Below are 18,581 nucleotides of genomic sequence, written 5' to 3'. Positions count from 1 at the left end.
CGAGTTCGATTCCCAGGGGGGGTCAAATAAATAAACGTGATTTTTTCACTGTAATATTTATTCAATATTACCCTGGACTGGTACCGGAAACGGAGGGCTGATCACCTTTCCTTCATGTGTAAACGATCAAGATAACACTGCGTTTATATGAAGCAGTGCCCTATGCACCATTGGGGTGCGGATAACGGTTTGAATGAATGAAATATTGCAGAATAAAATGTGAAACCAAGTAAGTGCTTATCTAATTTAATTATCATCCTTCATAAACGCAACCTTCTGAGAACCAATGAATGGTGGACGCAAGCGCACCATAATCCGTGCAATCCACAGCATATTATGAATTGATATATGGTAAATAGACATACTAAGAATAGACATACTGTGAGTTGACATACTGTGAATCGACCGGCTTATGCTCTGGGGGGCCGAGGTAAGCCAGCAGGGTGGCCATCTTGTCGAATGGCCTCCGCCCCACGGCCTTGTGGTCGCGGCTCGAGGACAGGTAATCACCGATTCGTTCCTGGAAATGAGCATAAGAATATTGTACAGTAGATAGTGTTTTAGTATTAATCAGTCTTGATAAAGAAGCGGTTAGCTTGGAAACCGGTAGACATCATAATTAAGTTAAAATAAAATATTTATAGTGATTTTCAAACAAAGTTATTTGATTTGTCAGGATTCCGATCTCACATACTAATATAAGAGTTTCTGCTTAATAAAAAGCTTCTTTACATCTCACCAATAGATGTCTCTAGTGAAGTTCTAGTGATTCATGAACAAGGTTTCTAAATTGGTTCATATATATAGAACTTCCAAGAATTTGAGTAGTGTGGTTGTCAATAATGGGTAGAATTGGTGAATGTTACACGTGTGTAAAGTGATCACTTAAACCAGCCTATGACGGTCGTAAGCCCCGTAAATGCCCAGACTTCCATATTCTTCTTCATCTTTGATGAGATGTCAAAAAATATTGTAAAGTTATTTGAATTATAAAATGGAAAATCACAAAGTTAGTGCTTCTTATATAAATTATAAACTTTATTATTATTTTTTTATTATATAAAATGCAGTTCCACCAAAAAATGGCAGCACAAAACTGGTAAATAATTGTACCTGATGACTCCAGAGCAAACGATGAAGTGACAGCACGTTAGCGTCGCTGATGAAGGACAGCGAGTGGGTTGTCTGGTCCACCGATTCGCAGTCGGACGCAACTTGGATGAAGAATCTGCCCGAGAAACACCAACATTACTGCACAATCGACTCATTCAACTCACGTCCGCTTATTATTACACTCAGTTACAAACAAAGGTAAAGTCAAAACAATTTAAATAATGATAAAATTAGAAAAAATTCTGATAAAACATGAATTAATAATATATATATATTTTTTTTAATACGTCACCATTACTATCTATGTTTCCTTTTACAAAAAGTCTCGTTCTTTAACCCCCCCCCTTATTTATTTATTTTTGAATTACCTATAGTCCAAGTGACTCTGAAATCTAGCTACGGCTTATGCAACACCGCTTATCATGACCTTATATTCCGGTTTCAAATTTTTAAGTTTCACAGCCTATGCCTACTCGTGAGCGGATTTACTCTTTATGTTTAAAGTTACTATAACTTCATGTAATTCATGAGTTTAACCTTTTAACCGCGTTCACTTTGTTCCTGAGAGACGCCCGTGCGCGGCGGTATTTCGCCGTTTTTTAAATGATTACTTTTATCATGTATTTAGTTAAGAAACGATTTATTTTCCTAAACAAAAACGTTCAATGGGATTCATTGTGCCTTTTTGGTACTCTATAATACACGTGTCACATTGTTCTTGGAATATATCGTAATATAAACAAATAAGATTGTAACATAAATAAATCAAAGCACGCATCGTGTGTCACTCTTACCCACTGGCGATGCGTAGCGTCGAGAGTGAGACAGATATAGGGCATGATTATGGCGCGGACTAATTATCGACCTCAAGAAAAATCAGGGATCTGTTCTTTTATTTATCCTTGTGATGTTACAAATTATTAGTCAGATATTTCAACAGATGTCATAAGGACAAAGATTGACGTATTATTTTATCCAAAGTTCCACATCATGAAAAAATCCCTCCAAGTAGAACTGAGGTTTGAACTTGGAGCAAAGTAAAAACACATACGCTTATGTCAGCCGTGTATGGAGCATGTTTTGTGAAAACACATACGGTTATGCGAGCCGCGTGGATCCGGTTAAAATGATTAAGGAAACACTTGTTTTTATGGCACTTGAGTTTATTAATGACTACTAGTTTCGGAAGCTGAACTTCCATCGTCAGCTCTGAGTGATAACTAAAATATAAAACAATTATAGAACAACATTTTAAGTGTGTCCAAATACTTGTTTACAAATCTGGATTATCTCTAATTATAGGAGGATTTTTTTGTTATTTTCTGACATATCATCAAAGATGAAGAAGAAGTCTATGACGGTCATCAGCCCCGTAAATGCCCAGACTTCTGATTTGATCTGATTTGAAGGCATGGCCTAGATGACGTTGTCCATGACAAAAGGACCAACAACCTGAGGATGAGAAGAGATGACCCCAACATGCTACAGAAAGATAACATGATTTGAAGGCATGGCCTAGGTGACGTTGTATGACAGAAGGACCTACAGCCTGAAGACGAGGAGAGCTGACTCCAACAGTCTACAAAGACGATAAGTTGGGATGGAGCCAGGAGAAGACACAAAGTGACCGATGAATGACAAGGAGAGTGTCAGTCATGATGTCTCTCACCTGCGGCCAATCTCGAAGTGAGCCTTGAGGAAGTCGTTGAAGGGCAGCATGTGCTGCTCCTTGGAGAACTCCACGTGGTTGGCGATGTTCTGCAGGATCTTGGACATCAGCATCAGCCCGCGCTTCACGGAGGCCGGCACCTGCTTCGAGACGATGCCCATCTCCTGCGGAGACACTGGAACAAACGAGGGTATTCATTTACTTGTATTTCATCAAACACATAATTGTGGAGGTCCGCACCAAAAAGCTACCACCAAAAACGCACCAAAAAAAATCCTTTTAATGCAAATCTGTTTTGTTTACTGAATTCTATCAAAAATTGCGACAAAACGTGTAAACTTTAAATAAATAAAAAATAACTTATTATATTTTTGGTTCAAGTGGTTGACATTTTTAATAACATATTCTATCACTGTACGGATAATATATCGCTCACTGCTTTCAAGAACGTCATGTATAAAAAATTGTCAATTTTCAGTTGTGCATGTTTTCGGAATGCCCAGAAAATGTACTACATCCCAGCGAAAGCGGCATATTTTTAACATAATATTTACCCGCTACAGGGCAGAAAAGTATCGTTTTTGCATTTTGAAGAAAAGGTATTATTTAATTATTTTTTCATATATACTAAATATATTTCAAATGAAGAAAAAACCTTCAGATTTTACCTAAAAAGATCTGTTGCACAGTAAAAAGTTTAATTAACGGCTTAATATTTATTTTTAATACATTTCATTATATATTTTAAAAACAATCTCCTGAAAAATGAAGTTTTTTCATATGTGACATTGTTGCAAGGAGTGAGCGATATTACATATTGATATGTGATCTATAGGATGAACAATCCAGTATCTAGCAGAATACATAACAAAGAAATGGCACACATGGGGATTAAAATAAAAATATTTATTACCAATAGCAGGATTGATGAATCTCAGGAAAAGGACTGTTCCCACGGCTCCAATGCTTGTCTGAGGAAACTGGGCAAACCTCTTGCTCAAAACCTGCAAATGTATTCGCCATTACAGCTGATGGAGTTCACATGGGCTTACATGACGTACGAGACAGCAAACAACTCGCAACACGCAGTTGTTCCATTAACCGGATCCACGCGGCTCGCATAACCGTATGTGTTTTCACAAAACATGCCCCAAACGCGGCTGACATAAGCGTATGTGTTTTTACTTTGCTCCAAGTTTCGAACCTCAGTTCAACTTGGAGGGATTTTTTCGAATACGTCAATCCTTGGCCTTATGACATCTGTTAAAATATCTGACTAATAATATGTAACATCACAAGGATAAATAAAAGAACAGATCCCTGATTTTTCTTGCGGTCGGTAATTAGTCCGCGCCATAATCATGCCCTATATCTGTCTCACTCTCGACGCTGCGCATCGCCAGTGGGTAAGAGTGACACACGATGCGTGCTTTGATTTATTACAATGATTAAAGAAAACACTTCGTTTTTTACCACTTGAGTTTAATTATAGACTACATGTTTCAGAAGTTAAACTTCCATCATTCAGGTCTGTATAATAACTAAAATGTAAAATTGTTCTATAAATAAGGAGAGGGGAAAGTAAGGGGAAGGGGTTAGTCTAGGGACGGAGTTTGAAAACAAAGGAAAAATGGAAAGCAATGGTGAAGAATTTTGAAACAATATATTATTTAATAAATTATTATTAGAATTCAGGTTTTTTTATATTTATTTATGTTACGATCTTATTTGTTTATATTACGACATATATTTCAAGAATAATGTGACACAAGTGTATTATAGAGTACCCAAAAGGCACAATGAATCCCATTGAACATTTTTGTTTAGGAAAATAAATCAGTTTTTCACTAAATACATGATAAAAGTAATATGTAATTTAAAAAACCGCAACGCACGGGCGTCTCTCAGAAACAAAGTTAACACGTCAAAAGGTTAACTTATTTCAGATGGGTATTTTTTATGCCTGCAGTCCGCTGGCAATGGGATTTGATGATTATGTGCATATAGTTAAGACCTTAGCAAAGAGATTGGTATATAAAATTCATATAAAAACATTGGATTATTTCTCCTGAAAATAGCGGTTCACAACGGCGTGCTAGTACCGACACTAATGTATGGAAGCGAAACATGGAATTGGCAAAGGAAGGATGAAAGCAGAGTGAACGCTGTAGAAATGCGCTCCCTCAGACGAATGTGTGGAAAATCATTGTATGACAGAATTAAAAATGACAATATAAGAAAGGAATGTAAGGCTGAACGAGGAATAATTGAAAAGATTAGGAAGAGCTCTTTGCGGTGGTATGGACATGTGGAGCGAATGGATAGCGAGAGAATGACTAAGAGAATATATGTGGCGAATGTGAGAGGGAAAACAGAACGCGGACGACCGAAAAAGACTTGGCACGATCAGATCAATCAGAACCTAAAATCTGGCGGTGTCAAAAGTCTGCGTAATCGGAGGACATGTATGACTAGATGTATGGATGTGAAGGAGGCGAGGAGTGTATGTCAGGACAGAAGAGTGTGGCGTTCCATCCTCTCTGCCTACCCCTGCGGAGAAACGGCGTGATGGTAGTAGTAGTAGTTATTTCTCCTTTTCTGCCTTTGCAATGAGGATAGCCCAGAAGGTAAAAATACCCTTTCCGTTCTTAAGCATCAATCCACCCGGCGGGTAGAAATACCTTAACCGTTCAAAGTGGTATGATAATATAACACTTCGTAGTATGATATAATATAACACTCTCCTTATCATTCATCGTTCACATTGTGAAATACCTCAAACTGACTTTATTTTTAACTTTCTTTTTAAGTGGTATTACACAAAATTGTTCATTTTTTGAAAATCATTATCCACACCCAATGGTGCATAGGGCACTACATCATATAAACGCAGTGTTATCTTATCGTATCACACAACGGGTAGGAATACCTTTCCCGTCCCAAGTGTGTTAAAAGCATAAAAACAACTTTGCGGTATGATAATATAACACTCTCCTTATCATTCATCTTTCACTTTGTGTAATACCACTTAAAAGAAAGTATCTTTGATTTAAACTTTCTTTTTAAGTGGTATTACACAAAGTGAACAAGATGTGATGATAAGGAGAGTGGTCAATGCGTGCGTCGGAGAGGTGAATATTTGTAGGGGACTCAGACATGAAATTCGAATGTTTTGTTTTATGACGTCAGTCTACGTATTTATTGAACAGGCCATGTGTAGTTGACTCTTCTTGTTAGTCCCTAGAAACAGGTAACTGTACGGACGTACCTGGTAGAGACAATGGCACATGCTCCGGAGTTGCGGGGGGAATTTCTCCGCAGATGTGATGATGGCGTCGAACACCTTCTGCGTCAGGGCAATCAAGTTCTGCCGGTTCTCTTCAATATCCTCATTAGCTTCCAGTCTGCAAAAATGTAAAAAAAAACATACTTTAGCTAATGAAACTAATTCAAAGAAAAATATAACTTATTTATATACTTACAATATAAAAAACTAACTAACTAACTAACCATCACGCCGCTTGGCCGCAGGGGTAGGCAGAGAGAATAGAGCGCCACACTCTGTCCTTGCAAACATTCTTCGCCTCTTCCACGTTCATGCATCTCCTCATACATACCCGCCGATTGTTACGACTCCCGAAGTGGAGATTGAGATCGCATAAAAACTCTGGATTTCTGGCAATGCCTTTACAAGCGACACACTAGCCAATCCGGACAAGGCATCTCAAATAACGTCAACAGACTGTCGCCTAGCACCCAGGTAGCAGATTACCCTTCAACGCGTTTTATTTCAAGCTGATAACATACCCGTATTTTGCCGTTTCCCGCCGATAACCGACAGTCGAACAAAAACGGCATTTGCCGTGTCCCGCAGTTGACCGACAGTCCGCGAAAAACGACAAATGCCGTGTCCCGCTGACAACGTGTTAAGCCCTTTAGACTGTAACTGCCAATCAACACAAAAATAAAGCCACTTGAGGTCTACCCAAGCTCCTTTGCCCAGCCGTCTAAATATTTAGAATTTTGTTAAGTAGATAGTGTTTTAGTATTAATCAGTCTTGATAAAGAAGCGGTTAGCTTGGAAACCGGTAGACATTATAATTAAGTTATAATAAAATGTTTATAGTGATTTTAAAACAAAGTAACATTTAATTTATAAAATTTGAATTTACAACATTTTGAGTGTGTCCAAATACTTGTTCACAAAATCTGGATTATCTCCAATGACAGGAGTTATTTTCATATATTATTTTTCTGTGATTATAATCCAGGATTCCGACCTTACATACTAATAAAAGAGTTTCTGCTCAATAAAAAGCTTCTTTTCATCTCACCAAAAGATGTCTCTAGTGAAGTTCTAATGATTCAAGAATAATGTTTCTAAATTGGTTCATATATATAGAACTTCCAAGAATTGGAGTAGTGAGTGTGCAAGTGTTTTTGCCTGGAATTTTCACTCAAGAATTACATGAAATTATAGTAACTTTAAACATAAAGAGTAAATCCACTCATCCTGAGTAGGGACATGGTAAACGGTGTTGCATAAGCCGTAGCTAGATTTCAGAGTCACTCGTAGTGTAATGGTCAGCACGCTCGGCTACCGTTCTGGAGGTCCCGGGTTCGATTCCCAAGGGGGGTAAAATAAATATAGGTGATTTTTTCACTGTAATATTTATTCAATATTACCATGGACTTGTACCTGAAGCGGAGGGCTGATCACCTTTCCTTCATGTGTAAACGATCAAGATAACACTGCGTTAATCTGACACAGTGCCCTATGCACCATTGGGGTGCGGATAAGGGTTTTTATTTATTATTAATATAACAGTTATTGACATTTATTAGAGGCAATCGTACGTCCACTTTAACACAGAATATGTAAATTCTTCCCTAATCTTTGATGAGATGTCAAAAAATAATATGAAAATTGTAATTCAAAAGCGGTGTCGGGGCTAGGAGTCACCTGGCCGGGTCCACCTCGAAGCTGATCCTGTGGCCGTCCTCCTCGTCAGCCTGCTCCAGGAGCGGACTGACCATGGGGTCCAGCAAGGCCTGCAGGTACGAGGCGCCGTAGATCTTGAAGCAGAAGGCCATGATCTTGGAGCCCAGAGAGTTCCCGCGGAAGAGCGTCTGCATGCAATCCGATACCTGGGAACATTCAACGAAATCAATTGATAAACTTACTTATTACTTACTTATAACCCTTATCCGCACCCGATGGTGCATAGGGCACTGCATCGAATTGACGCAGTGTTGTATCTTGATCATTACTTACACGAAGGCAAGGTGATCACTCTTGCGCTTCAGGAACCAGTCCAGGGTAATGTTAAATAAATATTACAGTGTAAAATCACTAATATTTATTTACAACCCCCCTGGGAATCGAACCCATTCTCACTGTAATATTTATTCAATATTACCCTGGACTGGTACCTGAAGCGGAGGGCTGATCACCTTTCCTTCATGTGTTAACGATCAAGATAACACTGCGTTTTTATGATGCAGTGCCCTATGCACCATTGGGGTGCGGATAAGGGTTTGAAAATATTTATAAGAATTCAGAATTGAAACAGAGAACAACAAAAAAGAAAATATTTGTGGTTTCGGATAATGATAGAGGATCGACTCACGGCGCCCCTCTTTACTTTCTGCGGCGCACCAGGGCGCCGCGGCGCAAGCTTTGGGAACCCTTGTTATAGTGAAAAAATCACTCTACTGCCAAGCCAAGCTGCCTACTGTGAAAGAGAAACCTCTATTGTCTACCCTAATTAATTTTCTGATCACGCCACGGCCTATAGCGTCTTCACTAGCCCTCAGTGTGTATGTTAAAATACAGGAAATGGGCTCACCTCCACTTCCCGGTAGAACATGTTCCAAAGCAGCGGCGACAACAAGTGCTTGGCATCAAACAGGGTGACAAACACTCGGGCCAGCTCGTCCATCTGGGACGTGGTCACCACGTTGGCGAGCGCCATCGCGATCGGCAGCTCCCCCTTGTCGGAAATCATGGTCACCAACTGCACCAGCTGTTCGAATCTAGAACCAAAAGAGGCAATCTTTGTCAGACGGGAGGAATATCTAATTTACACACAATGAAGGTTTGATAGTCCCAAGAATCGACAGTAAATATGGGAGTCCAACACTGCAAAATATCGTTCTAAACATTTTTAATTTGTTGCCGACGGAGGTTAGAGGTCAAAATAAAATATGGAACAAAGGCAAAATAAAGTATTGGGTGAATGATCAAGAGTTAATTTGAAGAAAATTGTAAAATAATGACTAATTACCAACCGCAAGAAAAATCAGGGATCTGTTGTTTTATTTATCCTTGTGATGTTACAAATTATTAGTCAGATATTTCAACAGATGTCATAAGGCCAAGGATTGACGTATTATTTGATCCAAAGTTCCACACCATGTAAAAATCCCTCCAAGTTGAACTGAGGTTCGAAACTTGGAGCAAAGTGAAAACACAAACGCTTATGTCAGCCGCGTATGGGACATGTCTTGTTAAAACACATACGCTTATGCGAGCCGCGTGGATCCGGTTAAAAACAATAAAAAATGTATTGAAAAAGAACTCCACCGACAAGACACACAAGGTGGCTTGGTGGGTCTCTGCAAAAAAAATAAATTTCTAAATATGTAAAAATTGTGATTTAAATAAATCTATACAAATATATAAAAAAACAAAAATACACACTCAACCTATAAAGAATTGTATAAGACTCGTTTTATGTTTATAACAGCCGATATAACTAATATTTTCATTCTTCATTTTATTTTGGAAATTTAGCCTTTGAAAAAAACATTATTTTCGTAAGTTGGCAATGAATGAGGTCACAGAAACGATGGACTTATTTTAATGTTGGTGTCATCGCTAAATTATTGGCAGCTCTATTTGTTGATGTCTATGGGTCAACCTCCCACGCCCTCCTCTCATATTTGTATAACACAAATGGTAGTATAGTGGTAAACAAACAATCCACACTACTACTATTACAGATTTTTTCATTGCGAAATGTGAAATGTGTGATGATGTGCAAAATCGGGGAATCACATAGAATAGAAAAGTGATCATTTCCTGGCAACACTGCCGTCCAATAGTCAAATTGTAACTGTCGTATATAATTTGAAAAAATCATATATTTAATTTTTTCAATTAAGCTGGTGGGGTTCGGTACCTCCAACACCGTCGAGAACCATTGCTATAAATGTTACCTGTCTGCCAGCACGGTCTCCGCCAATGTGTCGAACTCGGTACCCTGCTGAAGGATTTTGGTAAGGACTTCCATGAAGGCGGCTCTGGTCTGAAGGTCCCGATTGTAGCCGAGATCTGGAAACAACACGGGAGTGATGAAGAAGAGCATATCAGACATTAACCCTTTCCACTCTGACCATTTTTTCTCATAACTGATCAGCTACTCTGATCAAAAAAATGCGACGTTTTTCTACCATTAAAATAAATATTTTGGTTCCCTAATTTTGGGACCAAATTACGGTCCGCCATTACGGTCGCCATTACGGTCCGCCTCCGTAGTGTAATGGTCAGCACGATCGGCTACCGTTCTGGAGGTCCCGGGTTCGATTCCAAAGGGGGGTAAAATAAATATAAGTGATTTTTTCACAGTCATATTTATTCAATATAACCCTGGACTGGTACCTGAAGCGGAGGGCTGATCACCTTTCCTTCATGTGTAAACCATCAAGATAACACTGCGTTTATATGACGCAGTGCCCTATGCACCATTGGGGTGCGGATAAGGGTTTTATTATCATTAATTTTGGGACACTCTGTCTGGCAATTCCTATGACCGTGTTGATTAAGGTTAACTGGGTGATATACATGGTAGAATATACATGAGGCTATGTTGTGCTGAGCAGGTTGGACATGGCCTGGATGGTGGGGAATATTACACATGTGACGAGAGGCAGCAAGTGGGTATGAAGAGGCGACAGACCTATGCTGTGCATGAGGCCCGAGTCTATGTTGGCGCTGAGCAGGTTGGACATGGCCTGGATGGTGGCGTTCCTTAGCGTGGAGGGCTTGCCCGAGCGCTGCCGGCCGGGCTCCTCCATGGCCGTGCACTCCGCCTCGTTGCAGTCGTTCAGCAGGTTCATGAACAGCGTGAAGTACCTGACAACACACACACAACAATAACTAAACACCGAGATTACAAGAGATGTGCGGAGTACAAGTTTTAGCAAGTTACCAAGTACATACAAGTTTTACACGGTTTGATGTTTGAAGCGTTCTATTTGCTTAGTTTAGGTAGAGCGCGAGAGACGCCTGCAAACATTGTACAGATGGGAATTGGGTGTTGCGGCTACTTGTGATTAGTATACTGAGGGTCGGGCGGCAGACTGCCAGAGTATAATTAGGGTCCTTTTCCATACTGTCGGTAGAGAGCGGGAGACGCTTGCGAGCGTTCTATTTGCTTACTTTAGGTAGAGCGCGAGAGACGCCTGCAAACATTGTACAGATGGGAATTGGGTGTTGCGGCTACTTGTGATTAGTATACTGAGGGTCGGGCGGCAGACTGCCAGAGTATAATTAGGGTCCTTTTCCATACTGTCGGTAGAGAGCGGGAGACGCTTGCGAGCGTTCTATTTGCTTACTTTAGGTAAAGCGCGAGAGACGCCTGCAAACATTGTACAGATGGGAAATGGGTGTTGCGGCTACTTGTGATTAGTATACTGAGGGTCGGGCGGCAGACTGCCAGAGTATAATTAGGGTCCTTTTCCATTCTGTCGGTAGAGAGCGGGAGACGCTTGCGAGCGTTCTATTTGCTTACTTTAGGTAGAGCGCGAGAGACGCCTGCAAATACTGTACAGATGGGAATTGGGTGTTGCGGCTACTTGTGATTAGTATACTGAGGGTCGGGCGGCAGACTGCCAGAGTATAATTAGGGTCCTTTTCCATACTGTCGGTAGAGAGCGGGAGACGCTTGCGAGCGTTCTATTTGCTTACTTTAGGTAAAGCGCGAGAGACGCCTGCAAACATTGTACAGATGGGAATCGGGTGTTGCGGCTACTTGTGATTAGTATACTGAGGGTCGGGCGGCAGACTGCCAGAGTATAATCAGGGTCCTAGTTTATGAACAAAACCGGCCGACAATAATGTAATACATATTATAAATATATCTCAATCATGTCCAGACATGGATACTTCATGGAGACTAGAAGGAATGTTTATTTGATTACGCATTTTTATGGATTGTTGCATGGTATGATGCATAATCCTGAAATTATCCGGAGCATTGGTCTGTATGTTCCCGATAGTTACCTAAGACAGCGTCGGCATACATTGTTTCACATTCCTATACACAGGACCAACCTGCCAATGGTTATGCCTGTAGGAAGAGCTAGCTATATGTTAAACAATATCAAATTAGATATTGATCGTTCTATGTGTCTGAAGGAGTTTTCCGAAGCGGGATTCTTCTACATTGTTTGTAATGTATATATTAATTTTAAATAAATTGAAATTAAAATGAAAATTTAAAATTTAAAATTCAATAGTATCTCTGTGTACTCTAGTCATATCCAGATATGTACTTAGTCGATTCTCAGGGTTGAAATAGAAGAAATGCACAGCATTAGCTGAGATACAAGTGTGTCTCGTCTTGTTAAGTCCAGGAGTTGTGCCAAATTAGCCGGACAGAGCGTATGGTGTCCTCTACCAAAAGCCTTGGGTCACCGAGTTCACGACTTACTTCAGGAAGAGCTGACTCTTGGCTTCCATGAGATCTCCTCGGTCGGACTCCTCGGGCTGCAGCGGCAGGCCTCGGAGGAGAGACGCCACGGCCTCCATGCAAGCCTGGTCCAACTCCCTGGAAGCACAGAGAAGAAGTTGAAATATGTGGGTTGGTGCACTCATATTCATTCCTGAATATCAATTATTATCATGGTAACACAATGATACGCCATTATAGTAGATAAATGTATCTTGTCAATCAAAAAGAGACATTGAAATGTGACATTTGTATTAGACAGGTGGCGCTGCCATAGAGGTATCCATCACGGTAGACGCTCATTCCGGAACAGCTTACCTGGTGTAGGCGGTCACGTCCCCTAGTATTGCATCCGCTACATTCAACAGACGGCGCTGCCATTGGGGTGTCCATCACGGTAGATGGCTCACCTGGTGACGGCGGTCACGTCTCCAAGCATGCGCTACTCTTGCATCCAACAGACGGCGCTGCCACGGGGGTGCCGGCTCACCTGGTGATGGTGGTGACGTCCCCGCAGACGGGCGGCGCTATCTGATGGCTGGTGCCGAGCACCCAGTCGGTGAGGTACTCCACGAGCTTGTTGCGGAACTTCATCTCCTGGCGGAAGGCGAGGTCGTCCCGGCGCCGCATCATGGCCTCCACCACCTGGCAGAGCTTGGTCTTGATGTGCACCGACAGCACCGTCATGTCCAGGTGCCGGACGTATCTGGAAACCAGAGAGGAGAGATTCTATTCCACATCTACTAACATACAAAAGTTTGTTTTACCTGCTAATCATCGTTTGGATAAGTACTTTCGAACAATAATATACTTAAAAAAAAAACATATTATTGGTTGGAAACCCCTGGAATAATGTATACATCTCGATTGGTTCAACGTATGAATTCAGTTGTGCATAGGAAATATCGCTCACTCCTTTCAACAACATCATATATCAGGGGTTCCCAATCTTTTTTAGCCTCGGAATGCCTAGAAAATGTACTAAATCCCACCAAAAGCGGCATTTTTTTAACTAAATATTTACCCGCTAAGTGTTGTTTTTGCATTTTGAAGAAAAAGTATTGTTTAATTTTTTTTTTAAATGTAGAAAAAGCATTCAGGTTTAACCTAAAAGTTCAATAAGTGGCTTGATATTTATTTTTCATACATGTTATTATATTTTTAAACTTTAAAAATGATCTCCTGAAAAATCAAACTGAAACTGAAAATTGAAAATTTTTTATTTATGACGTTCTGGAAAGGAGTGAGCGATATGTCAATCCAATCAACAAAAAAAGACCGCAAAACTGACGTCGCAGATCCGATTCCACATCTCCACTAACATACGAAAGAAATCCAACAACAGTGCGTACATACATCAAAGTTATACAAGTGAATGAAATGATCCCAAACTTCCACACTGGAGTGATAGAACCCATTGAATACCTGACGATGGCGAGCATCAGGCCCTCGATGGAGGTGACGCTGAGGTGTTCGGCCGGCTGCTCGTTCTTGCTGTTGTCCAGGATGCTCTTCATGATGAAGATGGTGTGCTCCACGAACTGGGTGTTGACCTCCGTCAACATCACCTGGGTACAAAAGGAAACCATAATAACAATTATAAATTAAAGAAAATAAACAAAACTGGAAATTTTCTTGAATGTTTTTTGCAGATACTTTGCGGCAAATTTTATCAACTTTATAAAATTAAAGAACTGTGTTTTAACCACTTTTTTATTATAAGTACACTTTAACCTACCGGTTTCAACAATAAACTTGTCATCATCAGGGTTTATGTACTAAATGCTAAAACATCGAATCTGGTTGGATTAAGTTTACCAATAAAAAGTGGTTATCATCATCAGGGTTTATTAAGTTCTAAAACATTAAAATACTCATAATTAATTACATTCCCTTTTATCTCACCAATAGATGTCTCTAGTGAAGTTCCAGTGATTCAAGAACAATGTTTAAAAATTGGTTCATAGATATAGAACTTCCAAGAATTTGAGTAGTGGAATAAGTTTACCTGCTGTTGGGCATCAAAGAACTTGTCGATGATGGCTCTCAGCTGGTCAAACAGTATCGGGTAGAGAGCCGAGGACATCTCGTGGCCAATCAGCTCCTTAACGTGCTTCTGTATCTGCGGCCCAAACTTCTCATTCACGCACACCAGGAGTCGCAGCAGTTGGCCCACAAACCTGGAAGCATTCACGATACAATTATGTTAGATGGGGCTGTTCTTTAGGGAAGCGTTGTACGGTCATTGGACCATGTTATGGGGCAGTGCTCCGCAAACTTGTTCTGTTCAAGGTACACCTACCAAATTAATAAATTTAATAGGTGCATATTTACTGTATTATGGTAACATATTATGTTTAATGCGAAATGTGAGCCTACTTGACTGAGCGCCGGCAATCAAAATTTGGAGCAACTGTGTTATTTTCACAGAACTAGACTTTTTTTCGAATGTGAGAGGGAAAACAGAACGTGGACGACCGAAAAAGACTTGGCACGATCAGATCAATCAGAACCTAAAATCTGGCGGTGTCAAAAGTCTGCGTAATCGGAGGGCATGTATGACTAGATGTATGGATGTGAAGGAGGCGAGGAGTGTATGTCAGGACAGAAGAGTGTGGCGTTCCATCCTCTCTGCCTGCCCCTGCGGGGAAACGGCGTGATGGTAGTAGTAGTAGTAGTAGACTTTTTTCCGCGGCACACAAACTAATCACCACGGTACACCAGTGTGCCGTAGCACACACGTGGTGGAACAATATTATAAGGTCATTTAGCACATAATGAAGGATCTTTCAAGGCTTCCTGAAGGGTTGTTGAAGGCTTTGAAGGCGTCAAGTAGCATCTTTGAAAGCATCATGAAGGGTCATTGAAGGCGCTGGTAGGGTTTTTGGGACCATTCTTTAGGGTCTTTGGCGCAGTGCTGTAGTCATTCGGAGCATGATTTTTCTGTGAGGTCCTTGGGACCATCCTGTAGGGCCATTGCAGTAATGCCATGGGGTCGATAGGGCAGAATTATATAGTCATTTGGCACATACTGAAGGGTATTTGAAGGCTAAAACATTGACTCACTGTGTTACAGGGCAGTATTGGACATCCTGGGAGCTGTTCGGTAGAGTGCATTTCCGGGTGTCAACTAGACCTGGAAACAATACAATATATAAAATCTTCACTTTTTCTATCTTCATTTTTATCTTCACTTTTTTGTAAACAGATACTCCTGTCATAAAAACTCACACAGAAATAGTTTTATAATGTAAGTTACAAATTCTCTTCGTAAACCACATTGAAGTTTTACTCATGTTGAGGTTTTACTTTTATTCTCAAGTTATATTCACGTTCAAGTTAAAAATAATTTAAAAAAAAAACACTTTTTCTCAAATATTAGACTTGTATTGCTCTGCAAAACAAAGATAGCACCTTTATGTTCACAGCAAGTCTTTCATATCAAACCATCTTGGTTTTTCTCTGTCAGCTTCATTGCTCTTGTATGGACATGTCTGTGACTACAATCTGACCTCCATGGAGTGAAGAAGCACTGGATATAGTCAGGCAGCCGAGAGAGGAAGGCGGAACGGGTCGAGGAGGCGGAGTGCCCTTCTTCTGCAGGCAGACGCCGCCCAAGGCGCAAAGGAACGACGTCATGTTGGCCCACTCATTGATCTGGTCCTGGAGGAAGGAAAAACACATTCAAAAAAGGACTTCACCATTCCAGGGGCGAACTGAGGTGGTCTGCGGTCGACACACAGTCTGTGACTTCACCATTCCACGGTGAAACTGGTGTGGTCTGCGGTCGACACACAGTCTATGACTTCACCATCCCAGGGAGGAATTGGTGTGGTCTGCGGTCGACACACAGTCTATGACTTCACCATTCCAGGGAGGTATTAGTGTGGTCTGCAGTCGACACACAGTTTGTGACTTCACCATTCCAGGGTGGAACTGGTGTGGTCTGCGGTTGACACACAGCCTGTGCTACCTGGAGTAATACCCACACCACATTTGGCACACACCGTGCGCCGGCTCGGTATCTGAAATTCACATCTAAAATACTTACAACATTTAAAACAACCCCCAGCAAAGCACACTAAACACAATTAAAACAACACTTTTCCCTATCATTCATTGTTCATTTTATTCTGAAACTGGTAGTCATGAAATGACTACCAGTTTCAGAATAAAATGATATTTTGAAGTCACTTTTATTATAACATAAAATAAAAATAACAATAAACCCATAATTAACAATACGACAATGACTAAAGCATCCCCCCTTTTGTCTATGTTAATAATAAAAATTAAATAAATAAATAAAAACAAGAAACAGCTCCTACCCCCTCTTCAACCTTCAACGTCCCAAGGACCCAACTCTACAATTTAGAATTACCTTCACATACGGTGTTTGAAAATGTTGCGGAACGCATCGAAACACATGTCACAGTGGATTTTAAGAAATAGTGGTATTTACTAAGTAATTTTTTAAAATTAAGAATTGATAGGTTTAACCACAACGTGACTGCCGAATCAATTAATGAAAATATAAAGTAAATACACACAAACACATATCGCTCACTCCTTTCAAGAACGTCATAAATCAAAAAACTTGATTTTTCAGGAAATGTTTTTGAAGTTTAAAAATATAATACAATGTATTAAAAATAAATATCAAGCCACTTACTGAACTTTTTACTGTGCAACAGATCTTTTTAGATAAAACCTGAAGGTTTTTTCTCCATTTGAAAAAAATAACTACACCTTTTCTTCAAAATGCAAAAACAATACTTTTTGCCCTGTAGCAGGTAAATATTAAGTTGAAAATATGCCTCTTTTGCTGGGATATAGTAAATTTTCTGGGCATTCCGAAAACACGCACAACTGAAAATTGACAATTTTTGATTTATGACGTTCTTGAAAGGAGTGAGCGATATGTGAATGAAGCTGTACATATATATGTATGATATAGATGTCTACTGACCTCCAAGTCATGCTCGCTGCTCTGGTGGGAGGCTCTCCGCTTGCTGGTGATGCGCGGCAGGGCCTCCAGGGGGCACTCCTCGGTGCCCTTGCCCACCTTGGGGTACGACTGCAGCGACTTGCACGTCGAGTCCCTGCAAGTACACCGGAACATTGAGGGGCTGACAGTTCACTGCCGAACGTACTCAGCTATCCTTCCACTTATACATGATTGAAGTCCATGTGTCCTATCTGGGGCATGTGCTGAGAGGAGACAAGTACGAGCGATTGCACCTAGTGGAGGGTCCACGAGGTGAGGTATCTCCTGGTTCCGGAATATACGAGATTGGACGGGGATCAGGACTCTCTACAGCTGCCCGAGACAAGGACAATTACTCTCAAGTGATAGTCAATGTCGGGGGAACCTTTCATGACATGCACAGAAGAACAATCTTCGTAAAAAACATTAAATATGGTAGAAAAATTCTGAAGTCAAATAGAGATGCATGGATTGGTGTGGTGCAAGAGGCGGATAGGTACTCACCAATTCCGGAAGGTTTCCTCCCAGGCCGGCTGGACGCCATTGACGCAGTGCTCGATCTTCCTTAGTAGAGCCATTATCCTTTTCTGCAATGCCGCACGTCCTGAAAATTTGTTATTGCCAATTTAGAATAGCGCTCCAACCACCGGGGTGCCTGCTGCTGCAACTTGATAACTCCGTCGTGAGGGGATCTTCCTCTCCCTCTCTTCCCGTCCAAGCTACCGATCACAACGAGTCATTCCAGGCTATCCTCATTGCAACATCCTCACTTCTTCATTGCACTGTACAAAGAACTGAAGAATACTTCATGTACAGACATTAGCCAGAGTCAAACCATCATCATGTATAACATAGTAGACCTTATAATGAATGTTTAATTTTAATATATAAAATAAAGGTTAGGTTAGGTAAAGAATGCTTTTAATTTATAAAATATAGGTTAGGTTAGGTTAGGTTAGGTTATAAAATAAAGGTTAGGCAAGGTTAAGAATGCTTTTAATTTATAAAATATGGTTAGGTTAGGTAAAGAATGCTTTTATTATATAAAAATTAGTTTAGGTTAGGTTAAAAATGCTTA

The 18,581-nt window shown here is 40.5% G+C and overlaps 1 protein-coding gene across 1 annotated transcript in view; it reads right to left on the bottom strand.

Moving 5' to 3' along the window:
* LOC148313104 (neurofibromin-like) overlaps positions 1-18,581 on the bottom strand; it is an 87,342-nt gene that overhangs the window by 47,231 nt on the left and 21,530 nt on the right. Inside the window, exons 16-32 of the mRNA XM_088267823.1 lie at positions 18,008-18,107; positions 17,486-17,618; positions 16,029-16,179; positions 15,583-15,652; positions 14,525-14,696; positions 13,942-14,084; positions 13,007-13,222; positions 12,499-12,615; positions 10,744-10,919; positions 10,004-10,118; positions 8,632-8,818; positions 7,746-7,930; positions 6,051-6,186; positions 3,696-3,786; positions 2,783-2,957; positions 1,114-1,228; positions 396-520 (exon numbers count right to left, since the gene is read on the bottom strand). Coding sequence (XP_088123949.1) covers positions 396-520; positions 1,114-1,228; positions 2,783-2,957; positions 3,696-3,786; positions 6,051-6,186; positions 7,746-7,930; positions 8,632-8,818; positions 10,004-10,118; positions 10,744-10,919; positions 12,499-12,615; positions 13,007-13,222; positions 13,942-14,084; positions 14,525-14,696; positions 15,583-15,652; positions 16,029-16,179; positions 17,486-17,618; positions 18,008-18,107 — 2,407 coding nt within the window. The remainder of the gene's footprint in view (positions 1-395; positions 521-1,113; positions 1,229-2,782; positions 2,958-3,695; positions 3,787-6,050; positions 6,187-7,745; positions 7,931-8,631; positions 8,819-10,003; positions 10,119-10,743; positions 10,920-12,498; positions 12,616-13,006; positions 13,223-13,941; positions 14,085-14,524; positions 14,697-15,582; positions 15,653-16,028; positions 16,180-17,485; positions 17,619-18,007; positions 18,108-18,581) is intronic.

The sequence above is a fragment of the Brachycentrus maculatus genome, unplaced genomic scaffold (assembly GCF_059751285.1).
Source record: "Brachycentrus maculatus isolate JH-2025_06_01 unplaced genomic scaffold, ASM5975128v1 h1tg000020l, whole genome shotgun sequence".
In the NCBI taxonomy this organism is placed as follows: domain Eukaryota; kingdom Metazoa; phylum Arthropoda; class Insecta; order Trichoptera; family Brachycentridae; genus Brachycentrus; species Brachycentrus maculatus.
The sequence above is the reverse complement of the archived record's forward strand: the minus strand, read 5'-3'. Positions and strand labels throughout refer to the sequence as shown.